Raw genomic sequence first — 16,350 nt, forward strand, 5'->3', positions numbered from 1 at the left:
ACCCATCACCAGCTGGCTCGCCACAGTGCCGAACAAGCCACAAAGATGGCTGCCACAACTCTCCAAAATCCACACACCCTCAGCCTTTCTGGCAGCCCTGGCCAGGCAGCAGCTGAGCCAAGGCCCGACACCAGAAGTCACAAGGCTCAGATGCCTCCCGGGCTGCACCTTCCAGGACCCCTGAGAAGTCGGCGCCCACTTGGAAGCTGGCCAGTCTGCCTTGTCCTCTCTTCCCCTTCCCCAGGAGCGCATTTCCAGTGCCGCAGACGGGACTGAGAGGAGGTACCAAGCCCTCTGAGAAGCAAAACCTGCGTGCACACATACTCCCAGCAACCATCGGAACACAGGGCTTTATTCCATTATTATCCAAGTACCTTTGAAAAGATAAATTGTACAAGTCAGCGTGTGAAAAAAAAAGTTCCAGAATTGCCAGCCATTTGCTCAGCCACTGATGGCTGACACTTGGTTTAGAAAATGTACATATCTACAATCGAACCCTTCAGAAAAAGGGGAAATGAAGATCCGGCTCCAGCCGGGTACAACACATTAAAATGTCCATCAGATGTGGAACACAATCGGAGCCTAGGAAGGCAAGAACCCTAACCAGGGGAGGGGACAAGCATGGGGTTGGAAGGCACTCAGTGACATCCACAAAGGGTGGGTGCTGGTGGGGGCAGTCCTGAGGGCTGTTCCACCTCCTCTGCCATGGATACGTGGAGCCCAGGTTATGTGTGTGTGTAGGGGGGGGATTAAAAGGACAGAGCTGCAGTGGAACCGGAAGACTGACAGGAGGGAGCACGCAGTTCTGCAACTTTCAGCAAGGAGAAGAGACTGGTGGGAGGCTGATCTATCAGCCTTTTACTTGTGCCATAAGCCCACTCTCTCCCCCTCCAGCTGTTGAGTAGCAAGAAAATGAGAGAGGTAGCAAGGCATGGGATGGTCCTGAGCCAAGACAGCATCTCGGAGTCTTTTCCTCTGCTTCTCAACAGCATGTGAACAAGAGGACCTATGTGGGCAGGACAAGGTGCAATTCTATAAAGTACGCCTCTTTCCAAGGCTATTCAAAATGCAAACCAGAGTCTTGTTCGGTCTGCCTCCCCTCCCGCGGGAATCCCCAGCTTCTGGCTTGTTCCACTGTCCGGGGGGAGGCGGCACGGCCATGATATTGCAAGCCCGGGATCATCTCAAAGACATCCTTTGGTGCAGCTTCTGTCAACAGCTGTGTAATGTTCCTAATGCAGCAAGCTGAAGATCCTACATGGCACTGAGAGGATTGTGGCTTCCCTCACAGAAGGCAAGCAGCAAGGAAGGGTGCTGTGGCTGCCAGGCACAGGCCTGCTCCCATTTTGGCTCACGCTGGGTTAATCAATCTTCTCTACTTTCCCAATGATCTTCTCTTCAAAGATGGGCAGGACGGCATCCTCCTCTTGAACTTCTTCAAACACCACTCCACAGTCAAACTCATCACTGACTTTCTTGAAGTAATACCTTCAAAACAGGGATGGAAGGGCAATTCAGAGGAGAAGGCTTTGCCCCAAAGTGACCATCAACTCTACAGACACCCCACAAGGCAGGCCAGCTGGGAGACGTTTCTAGATTTTGCTATTGTAAACTCAGCCAGGACTGTCTAAAAAGCACCAAAGCTACAACAATGACCCCAACCCAGATTTCTAGCACATCAGAACCCTATTTTTCCCTTTCTTCTACCTTCTAGCTCAATGTTCCAATAGGCAGGATATGTCCTCCAGGCCAATCTCCCAGCAATGGAAACTTTCCAGTGGCCAAGCAGCAGACAAACACAATTAGGAAATAAAATCAACAAAAGCTGAACTAGGAGTCAGAGCCTTACCTTTTTTGCACAAAATAACACATATAGAATGCCTAAACTTGCTTGGCTCGCTTTAAAAATGTATTAAGTTTTCTTTTAAAAATCACTATGATTTTATCTTTGTTTGAGAAAGCTAGGAAACAAGTCCTCCATTCATTCATTCATTCATTCATTCATTCATTCTTTCTTTCTTTCTCTTTCTTTCTTTCTTTCTTTCTTTCTTTCTTTCTTTCTTTCTTTCTTTCTTTCTTTCTTTCTATCTATCTATCTATCTATCTATCTATCTATCTATCAAATTTATATGGCCACCCATCTTACAAAAAGTGACTCTAGGCAGTATACAACAGTTAATTAAAACAAATAAAAACAGTCATCATTAAAAAGTAAAAAACCACAAGGCACAAGAGAGAGTGAATGTGAATTTCTGCGAAGCAACTAAATTGCTTAGGCAATCTGTGTTTTAACTTTGGCCTTTTTCGTTTCTCACCCCAGTTTTCGGAGAGGGAAAACATCGTATTCTGAGCTATTACCCAAGCGATTCCCATTCTGCTCTCAGATCCTGCTTGTCAAATGTGATTCTCTGGCCCTTAGTGCTGGAGCAGCGCATCCTGGAGAGTGGCCAGTGCCAGCTCCTGCCGTTTCTTACCTGTAGTTCCCCTTCTTGGTCAGTAATTCCTTGAACTGGCCCAGCGTGACCACCCGGCCTTTGACAAGGGTGCGGTAGGGGATTGGCTCCCCGCAGAAGTAATACGCCACAACAATATTCTCGCAGGGCTGAGAGAAACCGCCGCCCAGTCTCTTTGGTGCCTTCATTCTAGGAGACCAAACACAGAGCAAGTCCTTTGCTTGGAGACATATTGCTGCACACCTGGAGTGGCTGTCTCGGGTGCAGGGGGCCCCCACACATCTTCTGGAGGAGATGCTCCTCCAGCTAGTCACCCAAAGCAAGATGGGGCAAGCTGCCAGTGAGTCTCACCAAAGGGGGCTCAGAACTGGGGAGAGCACGAGAGCTAATTATTGCGGCCTCAGCCATTTACCGAAGCCTTCTTGATAAGAAGCCAAGCCAAAGGACTTCCCCAATCAGTGGCAAGACCAACGGCGGGTGGAGGTGCTCCTTTTTTTGCAGACCCAGTTTCTCTTTTTTAGGAGAGCACCCTCGCTCTAACCCTAACTCTCAACTCTGGTCAAACGATTTTCACAACTCACGTTAGAGATCCGCCTGCCTGCTTTGCTTGCAGCACCCCAAGGCATCTGGCTGCCACTTCCCTCGGACCGGTGGCAGCTAGCCTTTGCCAAGAGCGTCCCCCCCCCCCCGACCACAGGAGTTCTGGGGAAGAAAAGCAGCAGGAGACGACATCTTCCCCGGCCCAGGGATCTCCTGCTGCCAGGAGTGACTTTGTAGCTGACAGTTCCAGAGCATCAGCCCGGTCTCTCTCTTTCAGCACCTCACCGCCAAGCAGCAGCAGCCTCAACAAACTCCCTGGATTCTACCCTCAGAGACAATCTGAAGCAAGCATGGCAAGCTAACAGTACTTGCTCCTCAAATTCCTTGGGGACTCAGCCCCGAGCAGCAGCTCTGATTTAAAGGCTGGTTGCAACCCAGGCCCACAGAGTCTCTGTGGGGACAGAACAATGCCCCAAACCTGCAGCCTCTCCTTTTGGCTGCAGAGCAGTAGCTGAGCTGCGCAGATACCTTCCTCTGGTCCCAACTGAAACACGAAATCACCCTCCTAGGCACCCCAAATGAGACTTTAAACTTGATGAGAGTTACTGACCAGAGAGCTCAGGCACCCCAAATAATACCAGCTCCTTTGTGGGCTAGTATGACCCCAATCTGTGGGAGCTGACTGGACACCCCACTGGAAATTGGTTGCTGAACGGATGGGAGGGGCTGGGAAATGCAATTTGGCCCTACCACCAGGCCAGCCTGGGGAGGACAGGGGTGACTTCCAGAGAGGAGGGGAGAAGGACACAAAGAACTGCAACCCAGACTCAGAGAGACCCAGGTTGGAAACGACAGGACCACATTTGGCACTGTCATCCAAGCTGGCCTGACAGAGGAGTGACCACGCTGGATATCCTCGTGAACATACCAGAAGGACAACCTTAGATATTAGGCAAACCTCCCTGCAGCACATGGGGCATCTTGGCAGCCCCAGAAGGGCCCCAAGGCACTACCAACCCTGCTTCTGCCTTCCTTTCTCCCTTCCCACCTCTATGGAAAAATCCTCACCTGCAAACCCCATGGGAGGCTTCTGCACAGCTAGTGATGACACTGGGAAAGACATACCCCATTAGAAGGCCCTCTGTGCAGGGGGAGGCGGCCAAGAGGGGGCACGAACCAAGGGGAAGTTCAACAGTGTCCTTGTGGAGCTCTGCAAAGCAAGGAGGGCAGGCCTCTCTGCCACAAGGAGCCATATCCCCAAACCTCAAATGCACGACTGCTGCAGCCAACCCAGAGATCCACTAGTTGACATCGAACAGGCATCACGCAATGCTTGAGGACCCAAGAGCCACCTCAGTGGCCTTCCTGACCACAAACCAAGCCTATCCAGACTGAGAAGCTTGGAGGAGGGGAGCGAGGGGGGGAGGAGGAAAATTGGAATCTTCTGTACATTGCCAAAATGCTACATGCTATGGTGGCACAACCTCCAGGAGACTCTGCCTCATATGTGAGCTCATAAAAGAATGGCCTCAAGGCACCGACACGTCGTTCTCATGGTGCTTTCCTCTACTTCAACCAATCAGAAAAACTAAACCAAACATGGGAGACCTAATCAATTCTCTTTCTATCCTGGACCAGGAAATACTTCTGCCAGCCAAGGGAGACAAGCTTCTGAGGTTCCCATGCCAGGAACAGTCCCACCATGGCCGTGGCCTGGGACGCAGAGAAAGTGACCGGTCCTTCTGTCCAGCCTCTCATCTTCTGGCTTCCTGACCTTCCAAGCCCATGGGGTGGGGTGGGGTGGGGGATCTTCCTGGCAAGCGACATCCCCTGGGCCAGGAGGCAGCGCAGAGATGCCCTAGGACACACGGAGCTGGAGCAGCAGCAGATGGCGCTCCTTGTGTTCCTGGCCCAGCTCCTTCCCCTCAAGGCCCCATACTCAAAAGAAGGCACAGTGGGGCCCAGGGCAGAGCGGAGCTCAGGAGAGGGTAAGAGCTTCCTGGGGCACCACCTGAGAGGCACCTTCCCTCCCCTCCTCCCAGGAAAGCCTCCCTACTGCTTACCTCTGCTTGGCAACCAGCTTGCCAGTCCTCTTCTCCTCCTCCTCCAACCGCCGTCGGGCTTCCTCCAGCTGTGTCAGGGGGTTGGGAGCAGGGTTGGGGGGCATGGTTGGGTCCTGGATGAAAGGGTGGGATGGCTGCACAACATTCCGGAACGCCATCCAGGGGTGCACAGCCACAGGGCGATCGATGGGACCTGGGCGGGGCGGGTCGTGAGCCAGCTGCTTCTTGGTACCTGAAAAACTTCAAAGAAAACAAACAGAAACTGAAAGAGTGCTCCAAGACAGCTGCAGCAGAGCAGAGATGAGAGCGGCAGGTAAAGCAGAAGAGCTAGACAAAAAACCCAGGTCTCTGGCCGCCCATCTGAATGGGAAGGCCTCTGCCATCGCCATCGCCTGCGCCCGAGGCAGACAGCAGCAGCACCATTCCTGGGAACAAGCCATGCTTCCTTCCCCTCCTCCCTCCGGGGAGCTGAAGAAGTCCTCCCAGTCAGACGACAGGCAGGCCAGGACTGGAGGGGAGGGGAGGGGCAGGGACCTGCGAAGGATCTGTAAACTAAATGGCAGAGGCTTCCAAGGACACCCCAACACTTCCTGGCCACAAGCTGAGATGAGGATGAATTTGGAGCACTGGAGTTTGTTCTCTCTCCCCACGCCAAGGTAGAGACTCTCCCCTCGCACGTCACAAGTACAGAGCAGACCCATCCCACCAGAGCCCACACTGGGCAGCCCGAAGGAAAAAATGCCAGGAACCAAGGGGGCAGCCACAGCCACACGGCCTGTTCTCAGGCAGAGCATCTCGGAACAGGTGGCTACAAAGCCCGTGCGCTGCTTCAGCGGGGGGGATCCATCAAGGGGGAGGGCAGCCAGGAGCAGCAATTCTGGCAACCTGAGATCCACTGCATCTTCCTCACCGGGGGCACCTTAGCCTCCGGCCTTGCAGGGATACCATGCTGGCACCTCTGCCACTTTGCCAGCATTGGGGTCCCGCATGCCTCTCCCCTCCCCACCCCGCTTACCCATGGGTTGTCTTTCGGTGCCTGCTGATCTCCTTTTCACCTTCTATGATCCACTGCATGATCTTCTGGTTCTTTTCCAGGTCTTCCGGAGAGCCAGGCACGTCATAGCTGGTGCCATCGTTTTTCCCAGGATCCGACTTCTTGGCATTCCGCTTTGAGAGCAAGCCAGCTTTCCCACTAGCCAGAAGAGAGGAGAGAGCATGGATAACAAGAGAAACAGTGGACACTACAGGCAACCGAGGTCTTTCTCTCATCACTCTTCCCGAAATGTGGGGAAGAAACGCGGCCTCCTGGCCTTGATCTGGCTGCGGCTGGTTCCCACACCAACTCTGCCGAGAGAAGCTGAGGGCATCTTCTGCAGCCCCTACTCCCCGCAGGGCTTTGGCAAGCCAAGATGGGAGCTCCACGACCCCCCTGGTTGATCCTCAGCCCCCCTGCAAGAGCAGAGGGGCTCGACCCTCCTGCCTGGGTCCCTTGCTCTCCCCCTTCACAGCTGCTGTTCTCAAGGGCTCTAGCGGAGTGCCGAGGGGCTGGACTGGCGGAACCCACATTCACGCCCACCCTTGGCCATGGAAACTCCCTGGGGGACTTTGGACTAGCAAGTTCTCTCAGCCCCACCTACCTCACAGGGTTGTTGTTATGGGGATAAAATGAAGGGAGATATCCACGTAAGCTGCCTCGAACTCCTAGAGAAAGACGAAATATAAATCTGACTAATAAATAACTGCCAAATTCACCTGTAGGCCACGGCATCCAGAGGGCCTGGGGCCAGGCCCATGCTTTCCCCGTAGGCCCGCGACTTTGTGGCACTGCTGTGAGGATCAACACTCCAGGCGAAAGGGCCCTGCGTGCGCTGGCTGGTCGCCTCCTCCACTGTCTCCTTGGCCTTCAGACCGCCATGGTGATGGACCACGTGATGATAAACGTGCTTGTGGTGATAGAGGTTGGCAGCCTCCAGCTTCAGCCCCGACTTGCTGGCGTGCTTGCCGTGGCCCAGCGGGACAGACCCCGTCAGGCCATGCAGCTTGCCGACAAGCCCGCTGTCCGGAGATCGGGGTTTGGGGGACTGGCAGCCGGGTGTTTTCATCACCCGTTGCACATGCTCATCCAGAATGCTCTCTGGGTTCTCTTCGTGAGCATCGCGCAGCTGCAGCTCAGCATAGCGGGGGGCAAAGTGGGGCAAGAGCTGTGTGGGGGCCAGCTTGTGGCTCATGAGGGACGGGCCCAAGGGGAGGTCTGTGTCTTCCCCTTCTTCCTCCTGTCACAAGACACAGACGGGTCAGGGTGCAAGGCAGCACAGGCAGAGAGGCAGGAGGACATGGCACAAGCCCAGAGCCTGGAGAGGGTGCGGCAGCATGGGGCCAACCGGGAGTAGCTCCCGTCCCCCTGCAACGAGGGGGACTGAGAGGGCAACTCAACTGAGCCCTCTGCACCGACAGCCAGCTTGGCTTCTGAAACCCTCCTGCCCAGAGCAGTGGCTCTGGATTTCCAGCCCTCTGGTTTCTCTGGAGCCCAGGCCCCGCGGGGCAACTGCCCCCCTCCCCCCAAGAACTGGGGGAGTGCAATGGCGGCAGCTGTCACTCACTGCTCGGACCCGCTTCAGGCGCTCCTCTAGCTTGGCCTCGGCTTCCCGGTCCCTCAACACTTCCTCAAGGCGGTTGATTAGCTCAGCAGCAAACTTCTGGGGTTCAACGTGGATGTCCTTTGGCATTCGGTACGTTCGCTGCAGGAAAGAAGAACTGGTTCGCAAAGCAACTTGGCCCTTCTTCCTCCACAGTCTTCCTCTTTTGGGAAGGGTGTTAAAAAGCCTGGGGAGCAGGTGATTGACCCCTTGGTGCCAAGGCTTTCTCCTGTGGACCAATCCATCCCAGGCACACCAAATCCATCACGTGGGAGCACGTTCACAGTGGAAGTGGCCACGCTCATTCCCCAAAGCCACCAGCCTTGCAGAAGCCAACAGGGAAGGCTATGGGGTGATTGCCAGGTGCTCCCACCAAGAGCAAAGCAGCAGAAGGGGCAGCCCAGACCTTGAGACGCTTCAACGAAGGGGCTGAAATGTGCAGGAACAGCTGACCTGTGCAGCGCCCATAAGCACTTGCTTGGGGACAGAAATTCCCAAGGACAGAGAGCAGACGGACCCTGCCTTTTCACTGGCCAGGTCATCCCCAGAACAACCCCCTCCCAGCCGAGTGGACACACAAGCCTCCAGGCACACTGACCGACTCCACAAAGATGGTCTGTAAGCTTCCTCTGGCACCGGAAGCTGCTCCAGGCAGTTTTGGGATGACAGAAGGGAGGAAGCCAGGCCTGGAGGTGCTCGTCCAGCAAAGCAGAGCTGCCAAGGCCTTGGGGCTGGGAGGAGGGGAAAGGGGCCAACTGCACCGGCTAGAAGGGGCTCCAAGGTGGGAAGCAACTTTCTAACTGGGCTGGCATCAGTCCAGCGGTGGGCCTGCAGGCCGGAATTGGCCTGGGGCGCCCGCTGCAAGAGACAATGCTTCCCTATGCCCTGGGAAAGGAAGACCCCATGAAACATGGCCTCCACCGCCTCCCAGAGCACTCTTGTCCCTTACCGGAATGTGAGGTAGTGGCACACGTCCATTTGCTTTGGCACTTTCTTGCATCTCTCTGCGATGCTGCTTCCGCAGCCGGTAAGGGGGAACCCCGTCTCTGCCGTGAGGAAGCAACAACCCATTAACTAAAAGGCTGCTCGGAGGAGAGCCACCCTTGGCCAGAATCTCTGGCCCTAGGAGCAAGTGCACGCCAGAACCAACTGCCTTGCAGCCCTTCTGCCCAAGGGAAGCTGCCATGCCAGCACCCTGCCCCCACTAGCCCAGGGCAGGAAGTCCCACGAGGAGTCCTGCCCCACTCCCACCCGAAATGTCCTGCTACCTTCCTTCCTCCATCATGTTACCAGCTCCTGTAACACTCTGTTTCTAGGCTGATAAAGGTTCAGGAGATGTTTTTATAAACACAGCTGTCTTTTTTAAGCTGGCTGCTGCCAGACATGGATCCAGAGTGTGAAGAGCTGCTGGGAGGACTGAAAATCCACCCACAGAGACACTGCCCCTCTCCCCTCCTTGGGCCCATCCTGACCCTTTTCAGGTACTCACAGGCTGCTATCAGTCAGTGACATGGTATCAGCATCACTGGACATGCTATGCTGCTCACTGTCGTTTGCACTGGTGACTGGTGCCAGGGCATAGCCAGTGTTGACATAGTACGGGTGCACTGCCTCTCTCCAAGGCCCATGCCTGCCAAAAAAAGACTAGGTAGTGCCAGGGACCCCACAGCATCTACCATCCACGCTGGAAGGAGAAGGCGAGGAGGACTATCCCTAACAAAAGCTTTTCGTCCCCACCTGTATGCCGGGGAGGACAGAACCAAAAGCATGGAAAGGCAAGTGTCCACTTCATGAATCAAAATTCCAAACATTAAGATGTCCCCACCAAAGATATCTCATTCTTCTTTACAGAATTGCTGAAATGTAACACTTCGGTGGAGTTCTTGGTGCTCTCTGAGCTTGGCTGTCTGCTTGCAGACGTTTCATGACTCAACTAGGTAACATCATCAATGTGAGTTAACTGTGGGGTTTGCTCCTTGCCCCCACACTTACTCACACTGATGATGTTACCTAGTCGGGTCATGAAACGTCTGCAAGCAGACAGCCAAGCTCAGAGAGCACCAAGGACCCCACAGTTCAACCGTGAACTACACATATAGTCTTCTACTGTAACACTGCTGTTTTATTAAAACAAATTCCAGGGGATGTTTTGTCCAGAATACATTATTGCACAAGGCGCAGTAATGTTTGCAAACTTTTGTGATTGCCTTTAACTACTGAGTTTCTTAAGTATTATGCAAGAGAAAAAAAGGAAAACAGATACTAACGGTCTTACAAAATTAGCCACGCTTCCTGCTTTCCAACTGCTATTCTGTATTCTATTTTTACCAAAACATTTGACACACAATTGAAGAGCAGCAGGAACAGGTGATGTGATGTTGCCGTATGAAGTTATTTCTGCAGTAAAAAAAAAACCCTCAACCTGCTAATTAGTAAACATTTGCCTTGGAAAAGCTGCAGATGCCTCTTACACCCAGGACAACTGCAGAATTCTAATTAGATTCTAAGTTGAAAGGATCCCAGGGCGTGGATTGAGACTCCAAGACAATTCTTTTACTAAAGTTTGGAGCTTGACGGAGGCTGAGTGAAAGACTGCAATTGTCAAAGATGCAGCCTTCAACTCCCTGGTGGAAGCAGCACAAAACAAATAAATGCAGAAATCCCAATCCTCTCCCTCCTCACGCTTAAAGCTGACCCCTCATTGGAAGGCTGCAAACTGATGAGAAAGGGGACTGATTACAGTATATGGAAAAGTGGGCTGCTGCCCTGATTGCTTTTTGTAGATTTTTGGGGTAGAACACAGCATATAATGCAATGGGGAAATGATGCTTCAGTCCATTCCAAAAGTACACATGCTTTGGGTTGAGATTACAATTGGGGGACACCCAGTGCCCACCCATCCCTAGCCCACAGGGACAAGGCTGGAGATCTTCTCTAGGTCCTGTATTCACAACTAGAAAAATGATAAGAGGGCAGTAGAATAAAGGACTTTAAGGGCCCTTTGTGTAAGTTTCTCTCTTGGCAATACTCAAACATGCATGCAGAAGTCAAACTTGAGAAGAGCAGCAAGGATGAAATCAAAGTGTAACACACACACGTCAAGAGGGGTGCATTTGTGTTTGGGAGGATAGCAACTTCAAAGGTCAACCCCCCTCACTGACTGCCATCAACAGGACGAAGGAAATTATGTGCAACCGCAGCCTATGCAGGACCAGTCAGAACCCACGGGAGGAGGCCTGGCCCAAAGACAAGCGACTCCTGCTGGATTTGGAAACGGGGAGAAGAGGAGGAGGAGAAGACAGCTATTATCCTTCACGTTAGGGTTCTGAAAAATGGCCGCTGAGCAAGTTACCAGGAAACCACCCTCGCCACCAGAGCAAAGCAGCTTCCAGCAGCCCATCTGAACTGCGTGACCAGAATGTTGTGATCTCTGTTATTGCACAACTGCCCTCATTCCTCACACGGGCACTGATCATCGAAAGGGAATTACCCAGATGTTCACGCTGGCTTCAGAAGGGGTCATGGTAGTCGTGACCATATTGCAAATCTACACTGGATCATGGGAAAATCTCAAGAATATCAAAAGAACATCTACATCTGCTTTACTGACTACAAGAAAGCCTTCAACTGGGTCGATCATGACCAGCTGTGGAGAGCCCTAGGAGACCTAGGGATGCCAACACATCTGGTCAGGTTGGTGCAGTTCCTGTACACAAATCAGGAAGCCACTGTGCAAACACCATTTGGAGATGCTGATTGGTTCAAGATAGAGAAAGGAGTGCGACAAGGTTGCATTCTGTCACCTTTCTTATTCAACCTGTATGCTGAAGTGATTGTGAGGAAGCTGGAACTTGAAGAATCAACAGAGTAAAGATTGGAGGAAGGAACATCAACAACCTTCAATATGCTGACAACACAACTCTCCTCTCAGAAACCAAAGGAGGTCTGAAACATCTGATCAAAAGGATTAAAGAAGAAAGCATTTGGCCTCTTCTTGAACATCAAAAAGACCAAGCTCATGACCACTGTGAGGAATGGAAATGTCAAAATAGCAATTGATGGTGAAGAATACATGCAAGAATTCACTTTCCTAGGGTCACAGATTGATCAAAGCAGTGAATGCAGTCCAGAAATAAAGTGTTGAGTTGCACTGGTTTGCACAGCAATGATGAGTACGAACTGAGTATGGAAAAGCAAGGACATCAGCCTGGCAGCTAAATGTAGATTAGTCTGCACTATTGTGTTTCCCATAGCTCCCTATGGTTGCAAAAGTTGGACCATGAAAAAACTAGACAGGAGGAAAATCAGCTTGTTCGAGTTGTGGTGTTGGAGAAAGCTCCTGCGCATTCCTTGGACAGCAAAGGTGACAAACAAACAAGTTCTACAGCGTATAAAACCAGACATATCGCTGGAAGGCAAAATCCCAAAATTCCACCTTACTTATTTTGGCCATGTCATGCAATCAAACTCACTGGAAAAGGCAGTTGTATTCAGAATGGTCAGCAGTAAAAGGAAAGGAGACCGCCTAAAAACACAGTGACCAGACTTTATCAAAGCCAACCAGAGCATAAAACAACTGGAAGAAGCCGTACAAGATCAGAATATGTGGAGAGAGCTGGTCCACAGAATCGGTGAGAATCGGACATGATTGCACCGATAACATCATCATCATCATCTGCAGCCATTTGGCCTTGGCCTTGTCCACACTGACAGGCTTGCCACCTCTCTCCAAAGGTGCATGCAACCTTAACCCTAACCCTGCACTCAGCTCCCCTCCCCTCACAATCCCTGTCCCTGAAAGGCTTCTGCTGTCACTCACTGCCGAGAGAGATCTGGGGATGCTTCTGACTGGTGACCAGCCTCCCTTGATCTTACAGGGGTGTTGGAAAGCTAGGGTCTGGGGCTTGCCCAATGAGATGCAGTGCTGAAATGAAGGATCTGCTGCCATTTAGTTGCTTTGACCACGCTGGCCTTGCCAGATAATTTAAGAGACAGCTGCGTACTTTGAGAAGAAGGAAAAGAAGTCTGGGTACTAAAAAGTAACGGAAGCTACAGTGAAAATCTGTGGGCAGCCACCCTTCTTCTCTCATTACATGCTATCTGAATTGCTGCAGCTCAATTATGCTGACTTCTAGCAACGTCCTACACGGCAGGGGTGTAAGAAACTCCACTGAGGAGCTACAGGCGTCCTCTACTCCATCAACTTTTGGAGCAGGGCTTCCACGTGCCAGTCAAAGTCTGAACGGCATTTCCTAGTGGACTTCCCACATCAGCCTATGACTTGTTTGTCTGTGAGCCCCACAACCTAAGCAGCTGAGCTGTGCATGACCGAGCCAAACGAGTCTAGTTTCTTGCAAATCTAGACTAACAGAAGCAAAGTTCTGAATCCCCATTCAGCAGCTTTTGAGGTGAGCATCTTCCATGCATATTCTCTACATCTCTAACGCCAGAGATCTTCATGCAGCATTTGGCCAAAAAAGGATAATGGGACCCTGCAGCCCTCCGCTGCTAAGACAAGAGACCCTTTTAACGAGAAGAATAATGGACTCCCCTGAGCAGGACATAAGAAACACCTTTCTGACTGATTCTGACGATTTCCTCGTCTTTGCTCTATGAAACTCTTGTTCCAGAATGATTCATCGTTTTGTATACAGGACCCCAGCACCTGTAAGCATTTTCTCACACAATCAAGAGAAAGAAATCCAAAAGAATCTCTCCTTATCTTAGTCATTCAGCTGCCTCTAAACCCAGATGAAAAAGGACTGCTACCCAAGTCCTATTATCTATCGTGACCTCTAACACTTACTTGGTATCAGATGAATTTTACTTCCTGGCCTCTAGATTGTTTAATTCTTGCAATGGAAAAAGGGAGTTTGTGCAAAGAAAAAAAAAATGAAACTTCTAGTCTCCAAGGCTCTTGGGAGAAATGAGGGGTGGGGTTTATTCAGGAGGGATCTGGAGTTTGCCCTTTTTTAGAAAGTAGCTTGTTAATGTCCAAGAGAAAATGGGGAGAAGCAACTTTAAATTAAAATCCAACTCAGAGCTAGAAGTAGGGATGAGGAGATTTGGATTCAAGTTTTTAAAGTCATCATCATCATCCTTTAACTATTTTCTATGTTGTCTTCTTACACAATGTACGTTGGCTTTAATAAACTCCTCGGTTTGAGTAAATTCTACATCACATCTCTTCACGAAGCGAGAGGGAGAAACAGGAACAAGAGTCGGACTGCCTAGCTCAAAACTCCATAGTCACCTTCATCTTAAAAAGAAGGGAGGCTCCCTGTCTGCAGCCATTACAACCCTGCAATGCAACTCCTTGCCCCTTGCTGTGTCGGCTTGACCTGACATCTGAAACATCTGAAGGCACCAGGATGCCTGGGTTACTGAAAACACAGAGCGAGCTTCAGGAAGAGTCCACCGCAGGAGCGTTTCCCAGCTGCCAAGGGGAAACGCTCCCTGCCAGCCAGTAAGTGCAGCCCTGCACTGAGCAGACCAACAGGTGACTTGACAGACAGGTGTGTATTCCTCCCACCTCCACAGCTGCAAGCAGCCACCTCCTACCTTGCCAGCAGAAGCCGGCCACCACCGCCTCCTCTCCTGCAGTGACCCTGCAGCCTGGTGGCACCTACACCCAGCAGGACAAGAGCAAGCTGTAAACACAGACATCCAGCAAAGCTGCTGGGGCTGGGGCTCTCACCTGAACTCCCTCCCCTCACTGTAGTGCCTGGGCATGGGGGCTCGCTGGGTGGCAGTCTCCAGAAGGAGCTTCTGGGTGAACCTGCTGGAGGAAGCAGACTCCGGATCGGCCACCGCCACCACCACCTGCCCCTCCTCTCCTTCTGTGATGTCTTGGTCACATTTCCACTCCTCATCCTCGTTCAAGGTGGGCAGGTACCCAGGCAGGCCCTTCCCTGTCCCGGACCCTGAACTCTGATCACTGTGCACCTTTGGGCTCTCCCCACCCATCCTCGTGTATTCCAAATAAATATCCGACTTCAGGAACAAGGGGTAGGTATTCTCCTCGATCATGGACTGGATTTCCATCTGCGCCTGGTCGAACATGGCCGGGTCGATGAGCTGCTTCAGAACGCAGTCTCTGATGAAGCTTTTAGTGGCTGGCTTGACCTGCTGGGACACGATCCCGCTGCTGTCGAGGATGTACTTCTTGTAAATGGCTTTGGCCAGCTTTAACCTCTTCTCCTCGTTGGAGTCACAGGGCGCCAACTTCCTGAAGCCGCTGCAGGCGAACCAGAAGTCCAGCAAATCCGCGCAGCTCTCGTGCTTCAGAAAGGTCCGGAAAAGGTGGATGCCGTCTTGGTCGTCCAGCAAGGAGTGCAAGGACTCTGCCCATCGCAGGTAGGGCGGCGTCGGGGAAGCGCTGCCCTCCGGCTCGTAGCCCAAGTCCAAATCTGGGCGCCGCGGGGTGGCGGTGGGCGGCTCGGCTTTCCCCGCCTCGCCCTTCCCGGCAGAAAAGCCGTGGCCGGCGGGCCGCGGGTCCGCGGAAACGAGCTCGCCCTCCTCCCCAGGGACCGGGGGCCTGGGGGCGTCCTCGGTGAAGCTCCCCGCGAGGTCCAGCAGGAACCCCTTCTCCTGGACGCTCATCTTGCGGGCCCTCGCCGGCCCGGCGGCCAGGCTCAGCGCGCCAGCAGGAGCGGGCAGGTCCGGCTGCAAGAGCGGAAAGGCCCGTTAGAGGCGAGAAGGGGCGCTCGCGCCTCTCCGCCGCCGGCCGGCTGGCCGGCCCGCCTCGCCCACCCCCGCCGCCGCAGAAGCCGCCGGGGCGGGCCGGTCCACAGTTCCCGAGGGCCGGGGCGCAGCTCGCGCCAGAGCGAGGGAGCCGCCCGCCCGAGCCCTTTGTGCGCCCGGCCGGCGGGGCCCTGCCCACGGACGTGTCGGCGCCGGTCAGGCCGTGCACGTGGGGTCGCGCCGGAGGCCGCCGCCGCCGCCGCGCCTGGCCCCCCGCGCCCCGGCGGTCGGAGCAGGAAGCGAGGCGGAGGAGGCCCGGGACACTCACCGGAGTCCGGCGGGGGGGCGCCGCGGCCCAGGCCAGGCGGGGGCGAGGGCGGCGCGAGAAGGCGCGGGGCGCCGGGCCCCCATGGCCGTCCGGAGCGCTGCCGGCCCGGCCCGGCTCAACCTGCGCTCCGCCGCACCGCACTCGCCGCGCCTCGCCGCGCCTCTTCTTCGCGTCCGCCCTTCCGCGGCGAGCGGCGGCGGCCCAGCAGCGCCCCCGCTGGCCCGGAGGAGGCCGTGGTCGCCGGGCGGAGGCGGATCGGCCGCCCGGTCGCCGGGGTCAGGACCCGGGCCTGCTCGGTCGTCGGTCGGAAGGAGTTCCCCGGACGCAGCCGCCCCCGCTGGAGGGTCTGCGGCCCGCTGGGCCCGGCGCACTGCGCGCCTGCAGCGGGGCCCGCCAGCGCAGCTTCTGGGCCGAGAGGCCGGGGGCCTCGGTGCCCGGGAGACCCCGAGCGCCCGTGGCCGGCGGGCGGGCGGGCGGGCGAGCTGGGCTCCTCCTGTACCCCCGGCCCGGGGGCGGATCCCCTTCCCCGCGAGAGGCCAAGCGTAAAGGAGGTCGAAGGCGGTGCCGCCGCGGGGACGCTCATCCGGCTGAGCAGCGGGACCGGGCGGACTGGCGGCCGGAGCGGCGTGCGGGCGGCCCCGGTCGCG

General features: G+C 54.2%; 1 protein-coding gene across 1 annotated transcript; it reads right to left on the reverse strand.

Moving 5' to 3' along the window:
• Window positions 1-331: 331 nt before the first annotated feature.
• AXIN1 (axin 1) lies at window positions 332-16,232 on the reverse strand. Its single transcript, XM_088147797.1, has 10 exons — window positions 15,704-16,232; window positions 14,390-15,357; window positions 9,182-9,322; window positions 8,642-8,738; window positions 7,657-7,794; window positions 6,809-7,329; window positions 6,072-6,248; window positions 5,057-5,296; window positions 2,475-2,642; window positions 332-1,488 (listed from the first exon to the last, which is right to left on the reverse strand). The coding sequence occupies exons 2-10, from the start codon at window positions 15,292-15,294 to the stop codon at window positions 1,362-1,364; spliced, it is 2,514 nt and encodes an 837-aa protein (XP_088003923.1). The 5' UTR covers window positions 15,295-15,357; window positions 15,704-16,232; the 3' UTR covers window positions 332-1,361.
• Between the last annotated feature and the right edge of the window lie 118 nt (window positions 16,233-16,350).

This window comes from Python bivittatus, unplaced genomic scaffold (assembly GCF_059951505.1).
Source record: "Python bivittatus isolate LINGU-HERP-01145 unplaced genomic scaffold, Pbiv_v1 ctg000560_np1212, whole genome shotgun sequence".
Taxonomy (NCBI): domain Eukaryota; kingdom Metazoa; phylum Chordata; class Lepidosauria; order Squamata; family Pythonidae; genus Python; species Python bivittatus.